Source organism: Bombus bifarius, unplaced genomic scaffold (assembly GCF_011952205.1).
Source record: "Bombus bifarius isolate JDL3187 unplaced genomic scaffold, Bbif_JDL3187 scf7180000008178, whole genome shotgun sequence".
NCBI lineage: Eukaryota > Metazoa > Arthropoda > Insecta > Hymenoptera > Apidae > Bombus > Bombus bifarius.
In genome coordinates, this window is record NW_022884495.1 from 1,553,267 (window position 1) to 1,566,997 (window position 13,731).

At 30.8% G+C, this 13,731-nt stretch overlaps 4 protein-coding genes across 7 annotated transcripts; 1 reads left to right on the forward strand and 3 right to left on the reverse strand.

The window, feature by feature from the left end:
• Positions 1–24: 24 nt before the first annotated feature.
• Positions 25–3,768, reverse strand: LOC117209537 (EF-hand domain-containing protein 1-like). Of its 2 annotated transcripts, none has more exons than XM_033451675.1 (4): positions 3,366–3,768; positions 2,924–3,246; positions 2,283–2,731; positions 25–2,205 (listed from the first exon to the last, which is right to left on the reverse strand). In XM_033451675.1, the coding sequence occupies exons 1-4, from the start codon at positions 3,533–3,535 to the stop codon at positions 1,288–1,290; spliced, it is 1,860 nt and encodes a 619-aa protein (XP_033307566.1). In that variant the 5' UTR covers positions 3,536–3,768; the 3' UTR covers positions 25–1,287. The 2 variants fall into 2 exon arrangements, with proteins under 2 accessions (XP_033307566.1, XP_033307567.1); XM_033451676.1 differs by having other exon boundaries at positions 2,924–3,112; positions 3,366–3,456.
• An 83-nt stretch (positions 3,769–3,851) lies between these two features.
• LOC117209538 (sodium-dependent phosphate transporter 2) lies at positions 3,852–7,338 on the reverse strand. Its single transcript, XM_033451677.1, has 6 exons — positions 6,477–7,338; positions 5,590–6,365; positions 5,288–5,494; positions 5,006–5,216; positions 4,281–4,918; positions 3,852–4,178 (listed from the first exon to the last, which is right to left on the reverse strand). Exons 2-6 carry the CDS (start codon positions 5,791–5,793, stop codon positions 3,948–3,950), a joined length of 1,491 nt encoding a protein of 496 aa, XP_033307568.1. The 5' UTR covers positions 5,794–6,365; positions 6,477–7,338; the 3' UTR covers positions 3,852–3,947.
• Positions 7,339–7,832: 494 nt separating this feature from the next.
• LOC117209608 (cytochrome b-c1 complex subunit 7-like) lies at positions 7,833–8,792 on the reverse strand. Of its 3 annotated transcripts, none has more exons than XM_033451814.1 (4): positions 8,633–8,792; positions 8,462–8,539; positions 8,123–8,289; positions 7,833–8,024 (listed from the first exon to the last, which is right to left on the reverse strand). In XM_033451814.1, the coding sequence occupies exons 1-4, from the start codon at positions 8,667–8,669 to the stop codon at positions 7,947–7,949; spliced, it is 360 nt and encodes a 119-aa protein (XP_033307705.1). In that variant the 5' UTR covers positions 8,670–8,792; the 3' UTR covers positions 7,833–7,946. The 3 variants fall into 3 exon arrangements, with proteins under 3 accessions (XP_033307705.1, XP_033307706.1, XP_033307708.1); XM_033451815.1 differs by having other exon boundaries at positions 8,492–8,539; positions 8,633–8,791; XM_033451817.1 differs by lacking the exon at positions 8,462–8,539 and having other exon boundaries at positions 8,633–8,782.
• Positions 8,793–10,284: 1,492 nt separating this feature from the next.
• Positions 10,285–13,129, forward strand: LOC117209543 (polyadenylate-binding protein 1). Its single transcript, XM_033451683.1, has 4 exons — positions 10,285–10,477; positions 11,034–11,344; positions 11,424–12,369; positions 12,452–13,129. Exons 1-4 carry the CDS (start codon positions 10,285–10,287, stop codon positions 12,892–12,894), a joined length of 1,893 nt encoding a protein of 630 aa, XP_033307574.1. The 3' UTR covers positions 12,895–13,129.
• The last annotated feature ends 602 nt before the right edge of the window (positions 13,130–13,731 follow it).

The window sequence follows — 13,731 nt, forward strand, 5'->3', positions numbered from 1 at the left end:
TTTAGTAAACTAAAATATATAAAATAATAGATTCCATCTTAGATTTGATTACATTTTGCTGGTAGTTATATATACACATTTACATATACGTAGTTACATATAGTAATTAATTTGTAGAAAATTGTAAAAGAAGCAGTAAAATAAGGAAATTTGAGTTCTTTAAGTTTTTATAAAAATTAAATTACTTTTTCATTGCAAATTAGTATCATTTTTGCATATGATCAAAGAATTAATTACAAAGTAGTGACATGAGATTTTGAGTTGATTAAAAAGTTTGTACAAAATTAATCAATGAATTAAACCACAGAGTAGTTTAATGCAGATTTTTTAATGAAGGTATGCATATTATCATAACTACTTTTGCATACTCAATTATAAACAAGAAAGGGAATCTGAATCATATACATTACAAATCTCTTTTCTTGTTTTTATATTGTAAATGATTAAAAAATAAACACATTTTATTAAAGTAATATATCAATATTAAAAATTTGTAGCCAATGTTTTTGAATCACTTTAGCTTATTTATAGTTTACAAGTAGAATAAGTTGCTCAGAAAATGGACATGTAGTAATGTCCAATAACTAAAAATAACTGAATAAAAATTAAATCTATTAAAGTTCTGTATTTCAGTTGAACAGCACTAAAATATTTTGTTAGACTATTTACTAAGAAGTATTTTATGGGAAATTATTATTGAAAATAGTTGCTTTTTTCAATCATTTTAGAGTTCTGCTTAAAAATGTTTGGATTCCAAAGTTTATCTAAACTTTATTTTATGGTTAATATAGCACATGCTAATGTATACAGACGGTGTATCTGTATATTATCATTGTATTATAATATGCAGACATACAAATAGTATACTTGTAATGTACTACATTGTTTAGTATTTACATTGTATAATTGTACTTGATTAAATATTGATTTGAACTATAAATTTAATATTCAAATTGAACTATTACAGAATCATGTATGCAGGCAATGAATTATTCAGAAAATATGAATTTGATTTAGTTTTGATTGCAAGTTCTGTAATTAAAAAATGATAAAAGATTGAGTAGTAATTGCGTTCAACGTAATACATGTATAATACCGATGTTTTATGATCATGCGTTATCAGATACTAACTTACTTAAAGCAATTATTTAAATTAAGAAAACCATATTTTAAAGTGTGATAAATTAATGTATATTTGTAAATTTGTTGAAAATATTGTGTTGAACGTAATTATTGATCAGAAATAATATTTCTTTATCATCATTGAACCTGATCATCCCATTTTATTTACTTTTTTACTTTGTTTTCAGTAAATGTCTTTGGATCTTGATGAGATGATTGTTTATTATTTGTTATTAAATCTGGACAAAGTTCTTCTGGTGGTGGTGTGCGTGGTCGTAATTCACCGTGTTCTCCTTCATATCGACATTTAGTTTGAATTTCAAAATCCTTTATACATTGTTTCATATTAATATCTCTTGCAACGGTCTCTCTAGAGGGTTCAAGCGATTGCAATTTTGCTTCTTCATTATCTTGAATCTTTTTCATTTCTGTCCCTATATCGGTGGAAAGTAAATTTTGCTTAACTAAATAATTACGAATACTATCTCGTACTTTTTGTGGAAACTTTTCAGGATTCGCTTCAATGTAACGATACACAAAGAGATCAGCGCCAGTTATTATGAAATAATGATTAAAAATATTAATTTTTGCACCGACATAGAAATCTTGAGGGGTATAATATTCTGGATTATCTCTTCCAGTCTTTGGTTTTGCAACCAATGTTGCTTTTAGGAAACAACCTTCGCGACGTCCTGAGTTACGTTTTTGAAGTTCCTGTACGAGTACAGTACCGTCACTTAAACTGTATTCTAAAATAAAGTCGCGACTTTTATCCTCCGGATGTACCATGTCTATTTTCATAGAATAACGTAGTTTTCTAGGGAAATTAAGAAGTTGTCGAATGACATCTTTCTTAGGTGGTTCCGGTATAAATGATAGACAAGAAACGTAAGTATCTTCAGGTGTACCGAAGATTATATGTGGTGGAGGTTTATACTCTGGTACAGCTATAACATCTTTTGTTGGAAAAGGAATTGCTTCCGGTTGCGTTATTCCTAACATATCTGAATAATATTTTCGTGTGAAGGAATCACAATCATGCAAAAAAAATCGTCGATTGAATATAAAAACTGTACCACCTATCTGCAATTAAAAAGAAAAATACATAAATTATAACATATTAATACACACTTACATTTATAAATTATTTATAGACTAACTAAAAAGTCACTTGGTGTATAGTATTCAATGATCTCTGGATCGCCATATTCCATATATGCAGCAGGATGAGTTGATGGTAAATTTTTCCAATCCTTTGGCACTTTCATTCTTTTTAATAGCATTGGTACCGGATCTTTTCCGCTATTCGGTTTTTGTACTTCACGAACAGCGATCGTATCGTCCATCAAGAAATACATAATCTGATAAATATCGTCATCCCAAGTTGCAGTAAACAATAATACCATTTTATCATATTCTAAAAATCGTCGCCTATCATCATCTGATATTTTTGTAATACAAGTTAATGTTTTCTGCTTGCTCAATCTCAGTTCTGTATAAGGATCTACAGGAGGTTCTTCCTTATCTCCAACATCTATACCTTGGCTATTTAAATACTCTCTAGTAAATAGATCGCAATCAATAATATGATAGACTACACCATAAATACCTGCAAGCCCATAATAAAGTTAAATAAAAGATAAGAAAAAATAATTAATATGTCAAAAGATTATAAAAGATAAATGCAGATGTATTTTTCTTTATTAAAGAAAATAAATTAAATAAAAGTTGGACTCTTTGCCGCCTCTTACTAATAAACGTATGCATATACAATCATAGCAGAAACATTTTTATAACTTACATACGTCAATTCCAACATTAAAATCTTTCCAATGAAATGTGTCGCCATTTATATTTTTTATAATTTTATCACGTCTAACAAGCTTGCCTTGCTGAAAGCCGACATTATCAATTGCAGGCTCAATTACACATATAGTATCATCCTCCAAATGATATATTATATTAACATGACGTATACGAAAATGTTCATCTGGAGAATTAAAAACTCCTTGACGAAAAAACGCTTTAAAGCAGAGGCATTTCTGCGCAAATAGCGCATAGTGTGGAATGAATTGTCGATATGCATATTCCTTTACACGACCATATGTTAATGATGGATCATAACTAAATTTTAATTAATGTCATTACACCAAAAAGATTGAAAACTTATATAAAATTAAGAAAAGAACAAATCAGATTTTACAAAAATGAATTTTATATTTTTGCGTTTATTTATCACTTACTGTACATAATCCTCTTCTTTTACATAAGCACTAGATGCAATATCTATTGGTCTTCCTCCGATACCACTGTGTCTATCACGTACTACACGATAACCATTTAAAAAATGAAATTTTTGTAATAACCTATAGTCTTTGATCTTTAAAAGAAATATGTTCTCGCTTAATTTCATTGAATATAATGATTGTAACAATTAATTTAAATAATTTTTCAGACTTACATTTGGATCTTGAAATGTATAGCCTGGTATAAGTGGCAGATTTTCCATATTAAATTTTAAATTATTTAATAAAATATATTTTCAAGAAGCATCTCTATTGAATATCTATTGAACTTGTAACTGTTAAAAAGATTGTTTAGATTGGTTTCCATAACAACGTTATTTTATATTGATTTAACAGTATTTTAATTGTTATATTACTTATCATTTTAACTATAAAATTATATAATTGAATACATAATATATTTATAGATAAAGAATAACTAAGTCAATTTATATTTGATCTTTATTTTTGCATAAATTATTGACAACAGTAGCATTGGATGGTTTTCACTAAAATGGATTAGTTGCCTTGGCATTAAAGTCACAAACTAATTATTTCCTTAAAGATAGCCATACATCCTGCAGACAAGCAACCAGCCACTGGCACTGTAATTAACCATGCAAATGCAATATTACGAAATAACTTCCACGAAACTCCCTCACCACCTCGCGAAGCCCATCCCACACAGACAACAGATCCCACTTTACAATGAGTTGTTGACACAGGTAAACCAGCCTTACTTGCCAACAAAACTGTTACTGCTGCTCCTACCTATAATTTATATTTAATAATATGTATTTATGTAATAAATGTTACAATGAACATTATTTTTTTCTTAGGTATTATAATTTTTCATTTCTAAAATGTGTATACCTCTATAGTAAATCCAGTAGTTGGTGTAATCCGTGCTAAATCTTGTCCTAAAGTTTGTATTACTCTACGTCCCCATACCCAAAGACCAGTTGATATTCCTAAACCACCATAAAGTAATATAAGCAGTGGGGTTTCTGCTTCTTGCTTAGCTGATCCCTCTGCATACACAGCCCAGAGTGCAATAAGTGGACCAATTGCATTACTGACATCATTACCACCATGAGCAAAACTGCCAAATGCTGCAGTTAATACTTGCAAGAAAGCAAAGAGTTGAGATACTTCTGGTGGTTCTTCGTTTTTTCTTTCAATTTCAGTTTGAGCTCCTTCAATGTCTGATCCTGCTACCATTAAGAGAGGGCTGGCACTGCTATTGCCACGTAATTTTGGCGCTGCTTCTTTTGCATTACCATTATTATTACTGCTACTTGGAGCTTCAGAAATAACAGATAATGCTGTTGTTTCTTTTTTATCACAGGTACCAAACTTAGTTGTTGTTTTTTTGTTGCTACTTAATGAAAGTAATATCCTTTTCCTTTGCCATGGTACAACAAATAAATAAACAATTGCAGCTGAAAATAAGCCACAACCTAATGCAGCAAGTACACTACCCCACCATGGCACTCGATCTAACATCAAAACTAAAACAGACATTAATGAAATGACATCAATTTTCCCTGAAATAAAACAAAATCAATCATTGCAACACAAATACAATATTTATTTACGTTTAGGTCCATCATGTGCAACTGATATAACATTAATAGCAATAGTAAGTCCATATGCTAATGGGAGAATATAAAGACCTTGTTCTAAAGGCTTACTAGATTGAAGTACTGATTTTCTTAGAACCCAAAATATAGCACCTGATACAATTCCGCTAAGTACAGGGCTTGCAAACCAAGATGCTGCTATGTTTGCAAGAGCTACCCACTTGACCTACAAATATGCTTATTACATCCTGAAATATTGTTTATTTATTTTTAAACTAACATAATAATTTTACTAACCCCTGCAGTACCTTTACACACAAGTGAGAAACCAACTGTAGCACCAACAATGGAATGTGTTCCAGAAATAGGTAATCGCAATGCTGTTGCTAGTATTAACCAGATACCAGATCCAGCTAAACTAGATAATGCTCCTACCATTAGTTCTTTTTCATGGCCTTCGTATAATGTCACATTTAGTATACCTTTCCTCATAGTATCAGAAACCTAAAGTAAGCATCAATTAATATATTTTAAACAAAATAGTGTAACATAAACACAATAGTGATAGAGTTTGTAAAATATATAAATTTTGAAAATACTTTATAGCCAATGAGTACAGCTCCAGCAATTTCAAAGATTGTTGCCAAAATGCAAGCTTGGAATATTGTAAGTACTCCTGCACCAACACTTGTTCCAAAACTATTTGCAACATCATTAGCTCCGATTCCAAATGCCAAAATAAAGGCCACTATGAATCCAACCACTACTATCCATATCAAATTCTCATCGTATGGTATGCTCATTTTTAATTACTTTAATGACTATTTCCTTTGAGCTATTGATATATAGATATTTTTACTTCTATACATTTGTCAGTAGATCATTGTGTTAGAATGTTCTCCTGTCATATTATTTGTAGATAATACATTGTTGAATAAGAGAACATGGATCAAGGAAGAGCTTCCAGTTTTATCTGTTATGCATTTACACATAAATACTTATAGTTCAGAATATATTTCTCCATTTATATTTAAATTCCTATACATGTGTAGATATATATACATACATATATATATATGTATATATATATATATATTTAATAACTTTATTTTGCTTTTAAAACAATCAATTTTATAACTTTGTACACATAGCAGAGGTAGTATTTTGGCGCAGCACCTGATATATATAGCATTGTTTTTTCTTCATACAACAATGTATAATTAGAATGCTTTTAACAGCATCAAAAGAGTTATTGTGCAAACTCTTTAAATTTTTTACTTTGTATTAAGTATAAAATATTGTGATCAATTTTATGGGGATTCATTATCAGTGTTTTCCTTCCTTGAAAATACACTGATCGCTGTTCATCCGGCATCTGTAATTAACCGAAATATATATATTTGACATAATATTCATATACGTCTTAACTTTCCTACATTAACATATAAAAGTTCTTAAAAGCAATGCAACTATTTTATTTTATTACCTTTGTTCACACATTATAATTGTCCTAAAATGAATTTTAAACAATGAGGTACTTCACATCCACAAAGCGAATTTAATTATCGTAGTAAAACGTTTTGTCAATTTTCTCACGCTCGACTTTGAAGGGGTGGCGTTACTCTTTCACTTTTCATATAACAGCACTTGATATCTCGATTAGAATTCACAATCCTAACAGAACTGACTTAAACAGATATTATTGTTTCTCTCCATGCGTGTACAATGGAAAATGTAAAAACTTATTATCTCGTTACAAAAAGGGTATGTGTACGAAATGCAACGAAAATTCGGAGACTACGTACTACTTTTACGAACACTAGTTACGAACACTATTAAGTTCATAAAAGAAAAAGAGAGTAAATAATTGGAATAAGAGAAATCTTCGATCGTGCGTTATATTAAATTTGTATATAACAATTTTTTAAGTTGTGATTTCCAATTACCATTCTTTGTATTATCCCTTATATGATGTTCCGTGTGGTTTTCACTTTAAAGCTTTCCTTTTAAGAATTGTGTAAAAGATATGCATCGTATGTAATGAAAACAGAAAAAAATTACTTGAAAATTTGCTAAGAAAAAAAAGAAAAAACGGAAATAGATTTTTTTACTCACAAAACTTAAATTACTTTGTATAAATCTTTGGTAATTGGGGATGCCGCTCAGATCCGCGTGGGGGTGAAATATTGATCCGCCATTTGCCCGCGAAACTCTTATAAGTATAATGCGAAAATTATTTACTGCATCGCAATTCTGTCGTCTTTTATATATAAATCGATAAAAAAATTGATTCTATTCCTCACATTTACAAGCCCGTGAAGGCTTCTCTTTAATGTCATCGCGCTCATTAACAATGTATGTATTACGCACTAACTATGCGGCATAGATTCGTGGGGGAATGATGACTAAGTCATTGCATAAAGGGCGTTAAATGAGTTCCAATTAATGCGGACATAACTAGCAATAATCACTTCCTCTTAAATATATCATTAAACAAAATAGTCACCCACCTAAATCTTCATTAATTTTAAACGTTAATCCTGATATTTAATTTCTTTTAACTGCTAATATTTCAATGACTTCCATTATCCTAATATTTCAAATTACTAATTTTACACTTGTTTTAGTTAACTAATTTTTAATTTAGTAACTAATTTTACATTTGTACAATATGAAAATATAAATGAAAAATAATTAAAGAAAAATGTTTTAAATGAATCATATATATAGAATAATTTATTTACTTTAATATTTAACAATGAAACATATATAACATATAAAAAAATACTATCAATTATGTAACATTTCTCACATGGTAATAACTATATTTGAAACAATGGAATTTAAGTGCCTAAAGACAGTTTATTTAATATCTGTATGCTATATACACAAACCAATATCTTGAAATTACAATTTAAGTGTAAGATGAATATATTTATTACTACATTATTATAATTTACTCTGCATCCCATTTTGCTCTCTCTGCTTGTTCTCTTTTTACTTCCTCTACATAGGGTGTAAGGTATTCTACATCCTATTTTGTAACAAATAAAGTAATTAATTGTTCCAAATACAAAATAATCACAAAAATATTTAACATGTAAATAGATTCTTTGAATAATATTAAGTTACCTCTTCCCATTTAGTCCATTGTTCTTTTGGTAAAATCTTATGTTCAACATCTAACTGTGTGGCTCTGATAATTCGGAAATTACGTTCTTCTACTAAATGAGGCGGTAATCGCCGTAATGCTTCTAATACAACTTCATCCTCCCACAAAAGGTCATCTTTATATAAACCTAAATTTATATAAAATTAAACATTTAGAATGTACACTTTTATGTAAATTCTATTAAATTATTTAAACTAGCATTCCACATTTCATATTATAAAGTAATAAAATATCTCATCTGAAAGATATATTCATATAATAATTATTACACGAATATATATAATACAAGTAATACATACATAAAAATATAATATATGAATATTTCATACCATACTTATTAAATCCACTAGCATTATATGCCCATTTTTGTATGTTTGCTATAAAACACGACATACATATAGATATATAATTATATAAGAGTATAGCACTTTTCTAATGTACAAAATTTTATAAATTATAAATTTACTCACGATATTTTTGTATTATGTATCTAACCATACTAGCCATATTAGACCTTTTACGTACTTAATGCTAAATTGCTCACACTTGCAGTTTCCAACTGCTAACGTTCGTGCTTACTCTCACTACAATAAAGTGTATAGTGTATAGTTACTCAGCATCAGTATATCATCTCAATGAATTATCTGAAGTACTTTTAATGTAGTATACGATCTTATCTTATGTTTGTGCAATTGTATAAATTATCATATTTTAGGAAAATTATAATATAAATAAAAGTATAGTTGTGAGCTGTATAAAATATCAATTTATTCATCATCATTCAGAGATACATATGTATTTAAAATAAAATGTAAAATTTGGTACATTTGGATGTTTTAAAAAACGTTAAAAATTGATATTTTTATATAAGAAATTTTATATGTATTATGATAATTATTTCGTTTATAAAAGTAAGAAAATATATTTTATTTATGTGGTATAAGACAGATATGGGTACAATCGTATAAACAGGTCCAGACACTTGCTAGGGAAAACCGTCCGTCTTTTGAGTCGAACAAAATCAACATGAAGGACTAAGAAAAATATATTTCTATGAGACAGACAGAGACCAGTAGAATGTCTATCTCTGCTTGAGACATTCATAGTATCTCTGTATATGTATGTACGTGTCACGCATGCGCAGAATAAGACCTTTTCTTAGCCTCCATCTTGATTTTTATGGACTCAAAAGAGTTAATGGGGTTTATTAATATTTTCGGTATAGGAGTGTCAGTCCTGTTTATATGACAATCGTCACGGTTGTACACAACAACCGTACTTTTGGTATAGGAGTGTCCAGTCTTGTTCATATGACCACAGGTATGTACACGTGATTTTTGCTAGGGGAAAGCATCTATCAAGTGAAACCGAAAATGTTAACATGACGACGGTTTCAGAAATCGCTTCGTGCATGTGTGACATATATATATACATAGGTATTGTAAACATATCGAGCGAAACGCTTTCTGAAACTGACGCCATATTAATTTTTTGGCTTCACTCGGTGGATGCTTTCATCCATAGTACTATAAACTACTTATATAAATCATATAAATTATATAGTAAATTATATGATCTAACTGCTCGGGTCCAGGTCATACAAACATAAACGATTTATATGACTGCTGTGCCTAGACTATTCCAGACTTGTCTTTGATCATACTAGGAACATTTGAAAACAACCTAGATTTGAATGTAGATGGCAGTGCAATTCACGAGAGGGACTACTTTTACAAGCGTGCAAATGCGTTGTATGGTTACTATATAATCGTGAATAGAACTACTTCCGCCGCCTCTTCCTCTGAAAGAGTAGAGATGTGAGGTTGTGTCTCCTTTTGAACAAAATAGGTCACACAACCCACTTCCATTCGTGAAATAACTCTTCTATAAAAAAAAAAACCAAAAAAAATATAAAAATTACAAAAATATACACAAAAAAATCGAAAAACCGTAGCTGAAAACCGCGAAACGTAAGTAAAGTGTGGAAAAAAATAGTAATCAATTGCATTACGAAGGACAACGTGGTCGGAAGAGCGCAAGCCATATTGAAGGAACAAGAGATACCAAAAATCAGAGAAATTTTTCAACTTAAGCAGCTGCACGACGAGGGAATAATATTATAATGAATCCGGGAGCTCCAAATTACCCCATGGCCTCACTTTACGTGGGTGACTTGCATAGTGATATCACGGAGGCGATGCTTTTCGAGAAGTTTTCCTCGGCTGGGCCCGTACTCTCGATACGCGTCTGTCGTGATATGATTACTCGACGTTCGCTCGGTTACGCTTATGTTAACTTCCAACAGCCTGCTGATGGTGAGTATGATCATATTTATTTATTTTAATATATTTTTTTACTCGGATATCTTACATTTTTTCAAGATACATCATCCTTTATTACATCATTTGTCCGTGCTTGACACGTGTTTCGAATCATACGATACCACCATATTGAAACCTACTTCGAACAAAGTAGTAGCAGTTGATTGGATTGAGTCATGCCTTATTTTTTCTATTACTTTTTTTTCGTTTTGAGGAAAGGTTTTGGGATATCGGATATTTTGATACAAATCTGCTAGTCCTAACAATAATAAGTTTTAATATGTGATATTTATTATGTATATATCTGCGATCGTAATTTAAATAAAAAATTAATTTATTAATATGTTTGTATTATTGGGATACTTTATGAATTATTTGTATATGTAACATGTAGATCGTTTGTAATTTTTTACGAAATGATTGGACATTTCTTTAAATTTTTAGTTCACAATTATATAATTAAAAAAAAACAACAATTTGGTCATTGTTACGAAATTTAATGTAGATTTTTAATAATAATAGCAAATAAATAAGTTTTTGCTCATTTTAGCGGAACGTGCTCTAGATACCATGAACTTTGACATGATAAAGGGGCGGCCAATTCGTATCATGTGGTCTCAACGTGATCCTTCTCTTCGAAAATCTGGTGTTGGAAATGTCTTTATTAAAAATTTAGATAAAAACATAGACAATAAAGCAATGTATGATACGTTCTCTGCTTTTGGTAACATACTTAGTTGCAAAGTAGCTCAAGATGAATCTGGCGTTTCTAAAGGTTATGGTTTTGTGCATTTTGAGACGGAGGAAGCAGCAAATAAATCCATTGATAGAGTTAATGGCATGTTGCTTAATGGAAAAAAGGTAATATTTTTCTTATTATTATTCTTTACTTATTTAATCTTTTTTACAATAATCTTCATAGTATCTTTTCAATGTGCAGGTATATGTTGGTAAATTTATACCCCGTAAAGAACGCGAGAAGGAATTAGGAGAGAAAGCTAAGCTTTTCACCAATGTTTACGTAAAGAATTTTGGGGAAGATATGACAGACGACAAACTTAAAGATATGTTTGAAAAATATGGGACCATCACCAGTCATAAAGTAATGATTAAAGATGACGGAAAATCTCGAGGTTTCGGTTTTGTTGCTTTTGAGGATCCTGACGCAGCTGAACAAGCTGTACTTGAATTAAATGGAAAAGAGGTCGCTGAAGGAAAGTGTATGTACGTCGGACGGGCACAAAAGAAGGCAGAGCGTCAGCAAGAACTTAAGAGGAAGTTCGAGCAATTGAAATTAGAACGTTTAAATCGTTATCAAGGTGTAAATCTATACGTAAAGAATTTGGACGATAGTATAGATGACGAGCGGTTGCGCAAAGAATTTGCACCGTTCGGAACTATTACCTCTGCGAAAGTTATGATGGAAGAAGGACGCAGCAAAGGCTTTGGATTTGTCTGTTTTTCCGCTCCTGAAGAAGCTACGAAAGCTGTAACAGAGATGAACGGTCGCATAATAGTTACTAAACCATTATATGTTGCTCTGGCTCAGCGTAAAGAAGATCGTAAAGCACATCTTGCTTCTCAATACATGCAACGTTTAGCAAACATGCGTATGCAGCAAATGGGTCAAATATTCCAGCCTGGTGGTGCCGGAAATTATTTCGTTCCCACTATTCCACAGCCGCAAAGATTCTATGGACCTGCACAGATGGCCCAAATTCGTACAACTCCCCGGTGGCCAGCGCAACCTAATCAAGTACGACCCAATGCACAAACTGGAAGTTCAGGTTTTGCTACGATGCAAGGTCCATTTAGGGCTGCACCGCGTGCTCCTACTGCACAACCTGGTGCTATGCGAAGTACATTGTCTGCTCGACCTATCACAGGTAATGAAGGTTAAATTTTTATAAAATTTATTTTCGAAATTTCAATTATAAAAACTTCAACTTATTTTATTTGTTCTTTTAGGTCAACAAACGGTTGGTGGTGCAAATATGCAAAATCGTTCCATGGCTGGCCCAGCAGTCGGAGTTACAGCTCAAAGCCGTCCGTCAAATTACAAATACACTTCAAACATGCGCAATCCTCCACAAGCAATGGCAATTCCTGCTCCTACTCCTGTTCAACAAGCCGTTCATATTCAAGGCCAAGAACCACTAACTGCCTCAATGTTGGCAGCTGCTCCACCGCAAGAGCAGAAACAAATGTTGGGAGAGCGTCTCTTCCCATTGATTCAATGTATGTATCCGCAACTTACTGGAAAGATCACTGGAATGTTGTTGGAGATCGACAATTCAGAGCTCCTGCACATGTTGGAGCATAATGAATCGCTGAAAGCCAAGGTTGAAGAGGCCGTAGCTGTATTGCAAGCTCATCAGGCCAAACAGGCTGTGGCTTCTAAAAAAGAGTAAACATCTTAATTAAGGTATTATTTTATTCTTCTTTAATCGTTCGTAACATTGTTCAGTTTTTCTTACTCATTCTGCGATTATCCTTGGTTTAATCAAATTTTTTCTGAAGCTTTATGGTGGCTTAAGGATTATTACATGCAAGAATGACAGGAACAAATTGTTATTCAAAACTAATAATTGGTCATGAAAGGGTTTTTCATCAAGTTTTATGATAATAAATTTTCCTTTAAAAGTATCAAATGAGTTCATTCTTTCCCTGATCCTTATTTTGATTTAAATGTTTTTTTTTTTAATTATTATTAAGATATTTGTATTCTTACTTTCATATGACACATGTAATGAAAGTATAGAAAATAAATTATTTGAAGAGTTTGAACTGCAATTTGGCCTTTATTGATTACATTGATTAGAATTATATGTTAATATTTGTTGCCTTTTCTTTTTGTAATAAACTGGTATAAAGTATCAAATAGTTTAATAACACAATTTAAAAAATGTGCGTTTTATTAACCTATACTTTGTATGCAAGTTATATAAATTTAGAACTATCGGGATAACTTATTTTATAGATCATTCTTTGTCAGAAATTGTATAAGTTATGAATAAATAAAATATATAAATTTTGTTTTATTCACGTTATTTTGGCACATATGTTTTAATATTAACAATTAATAACATTATCAATATCTGGGATTATGTGTTGATATTAATCAAATAGCAGTAAGTATTTTCTAAATTATATATTTCTAAACTTCAATTATTTTTATAAAAATTACACAAAGTGCGATCAGTGATCTTGGTAATTAAGTGTAATAAGTAAGAACATAAAAGAGACAG

What these genes read in the sequence shown, in the direction of transcription:
- LOC117209608 (XM_033451814.1), bottom strand. Translation starts at nt 8,669, where the DNA reads ATGGCTAGTATGGTTAGATACATAATACAAAAATATC. An exon ending in ATACATAATACAAAAATATC is followed by an intron (nt 8,540 to 8,632) that starts GTGAGTAAATTT and finishes CGTGTTTTATAG; the next exon opens with CAAACATACAAAAATGGGCA. An exon ending in TTCATATATTATATTTTTAT is followed by an intron (nt 8,290 to 8,461) that starts GTATGTATTACT and finishes ATATAAATTTAG; the next exon opens with GTTTATATAAAGATGACCTT.
- LOC117209543 (XM_033451683.1), top strand. Translation starts at nt 10,285, where the DNA reads ATGAATCCGGGAGCTCCAAATTACCCCATGGCCTCACTTTACGTGGGT. An exon ending in CTTCCAACAGCCTGCTGATG is followed by an intron (nt 10,478 to 11,033) that starts GTGAGTATGATC and finishes TGCTCATTTTAG; the next exon opens with CGGAACGTGCTCTAGATACC. An exon ending in TGTTGCTTAATGGAAAAAAG is followed by an intron (nt 11,345 to 11,423) that starts GTAATATTTTTC and finishes TTCAATGTGCAG; the next exon opens with GTATATGTTGGTAAATTTAT.
- LOC117209538 (XM_033451677.1), bottom strand. Translation starts at nt 5,793, where the DNA reads ATGAGCATACCATACGATGAGAATTTGATATGGATAGTAGTGGTTGGA. An exon ending in TGTGTAAAGGTACTGCAGGG is followed by an intron (nt 5,217 to 5,287) that starts GTTAGTAAAATT and finishes GCATATTTGTAG; the next exon opens with GTCAAGTGGGTAGCTCTTGC. An exon ending in TGCACATGATGGACCTAAAC is followed by an intron (nt 4,919 to 5,005) that starts GTAAATAAATAT and finishes TGTCTGTTTTAG; the next exon opens with TTTTGATGTTAGATCGAGTG.
- LOC117209537 (XM_033451675.1), bottom strand. Translation starts at nt 3,535, where the DNA reads ATGAAATTAAGCGAGAACATATTTCTTTTAAAGATCAAAGACTATAGG. An exon ending in AAAGAAGAGGATTATGTACA is followed by an intron (nt 3,247 to 3,365) that starts GTAAGTGATAAA and finishes ATTAAAATTTAG; the next exon opens with TTATGATCCATCATTAACAT. An exon ending in ATACACCAAGTGACTTTTTA is followed by an intron (nt 2,206 to 2,282) that starts GTTAGTCTATAA and finishes TTTTAATTGCAG; the next exon opens with ATAGGTGGTACAGTTTTTAT.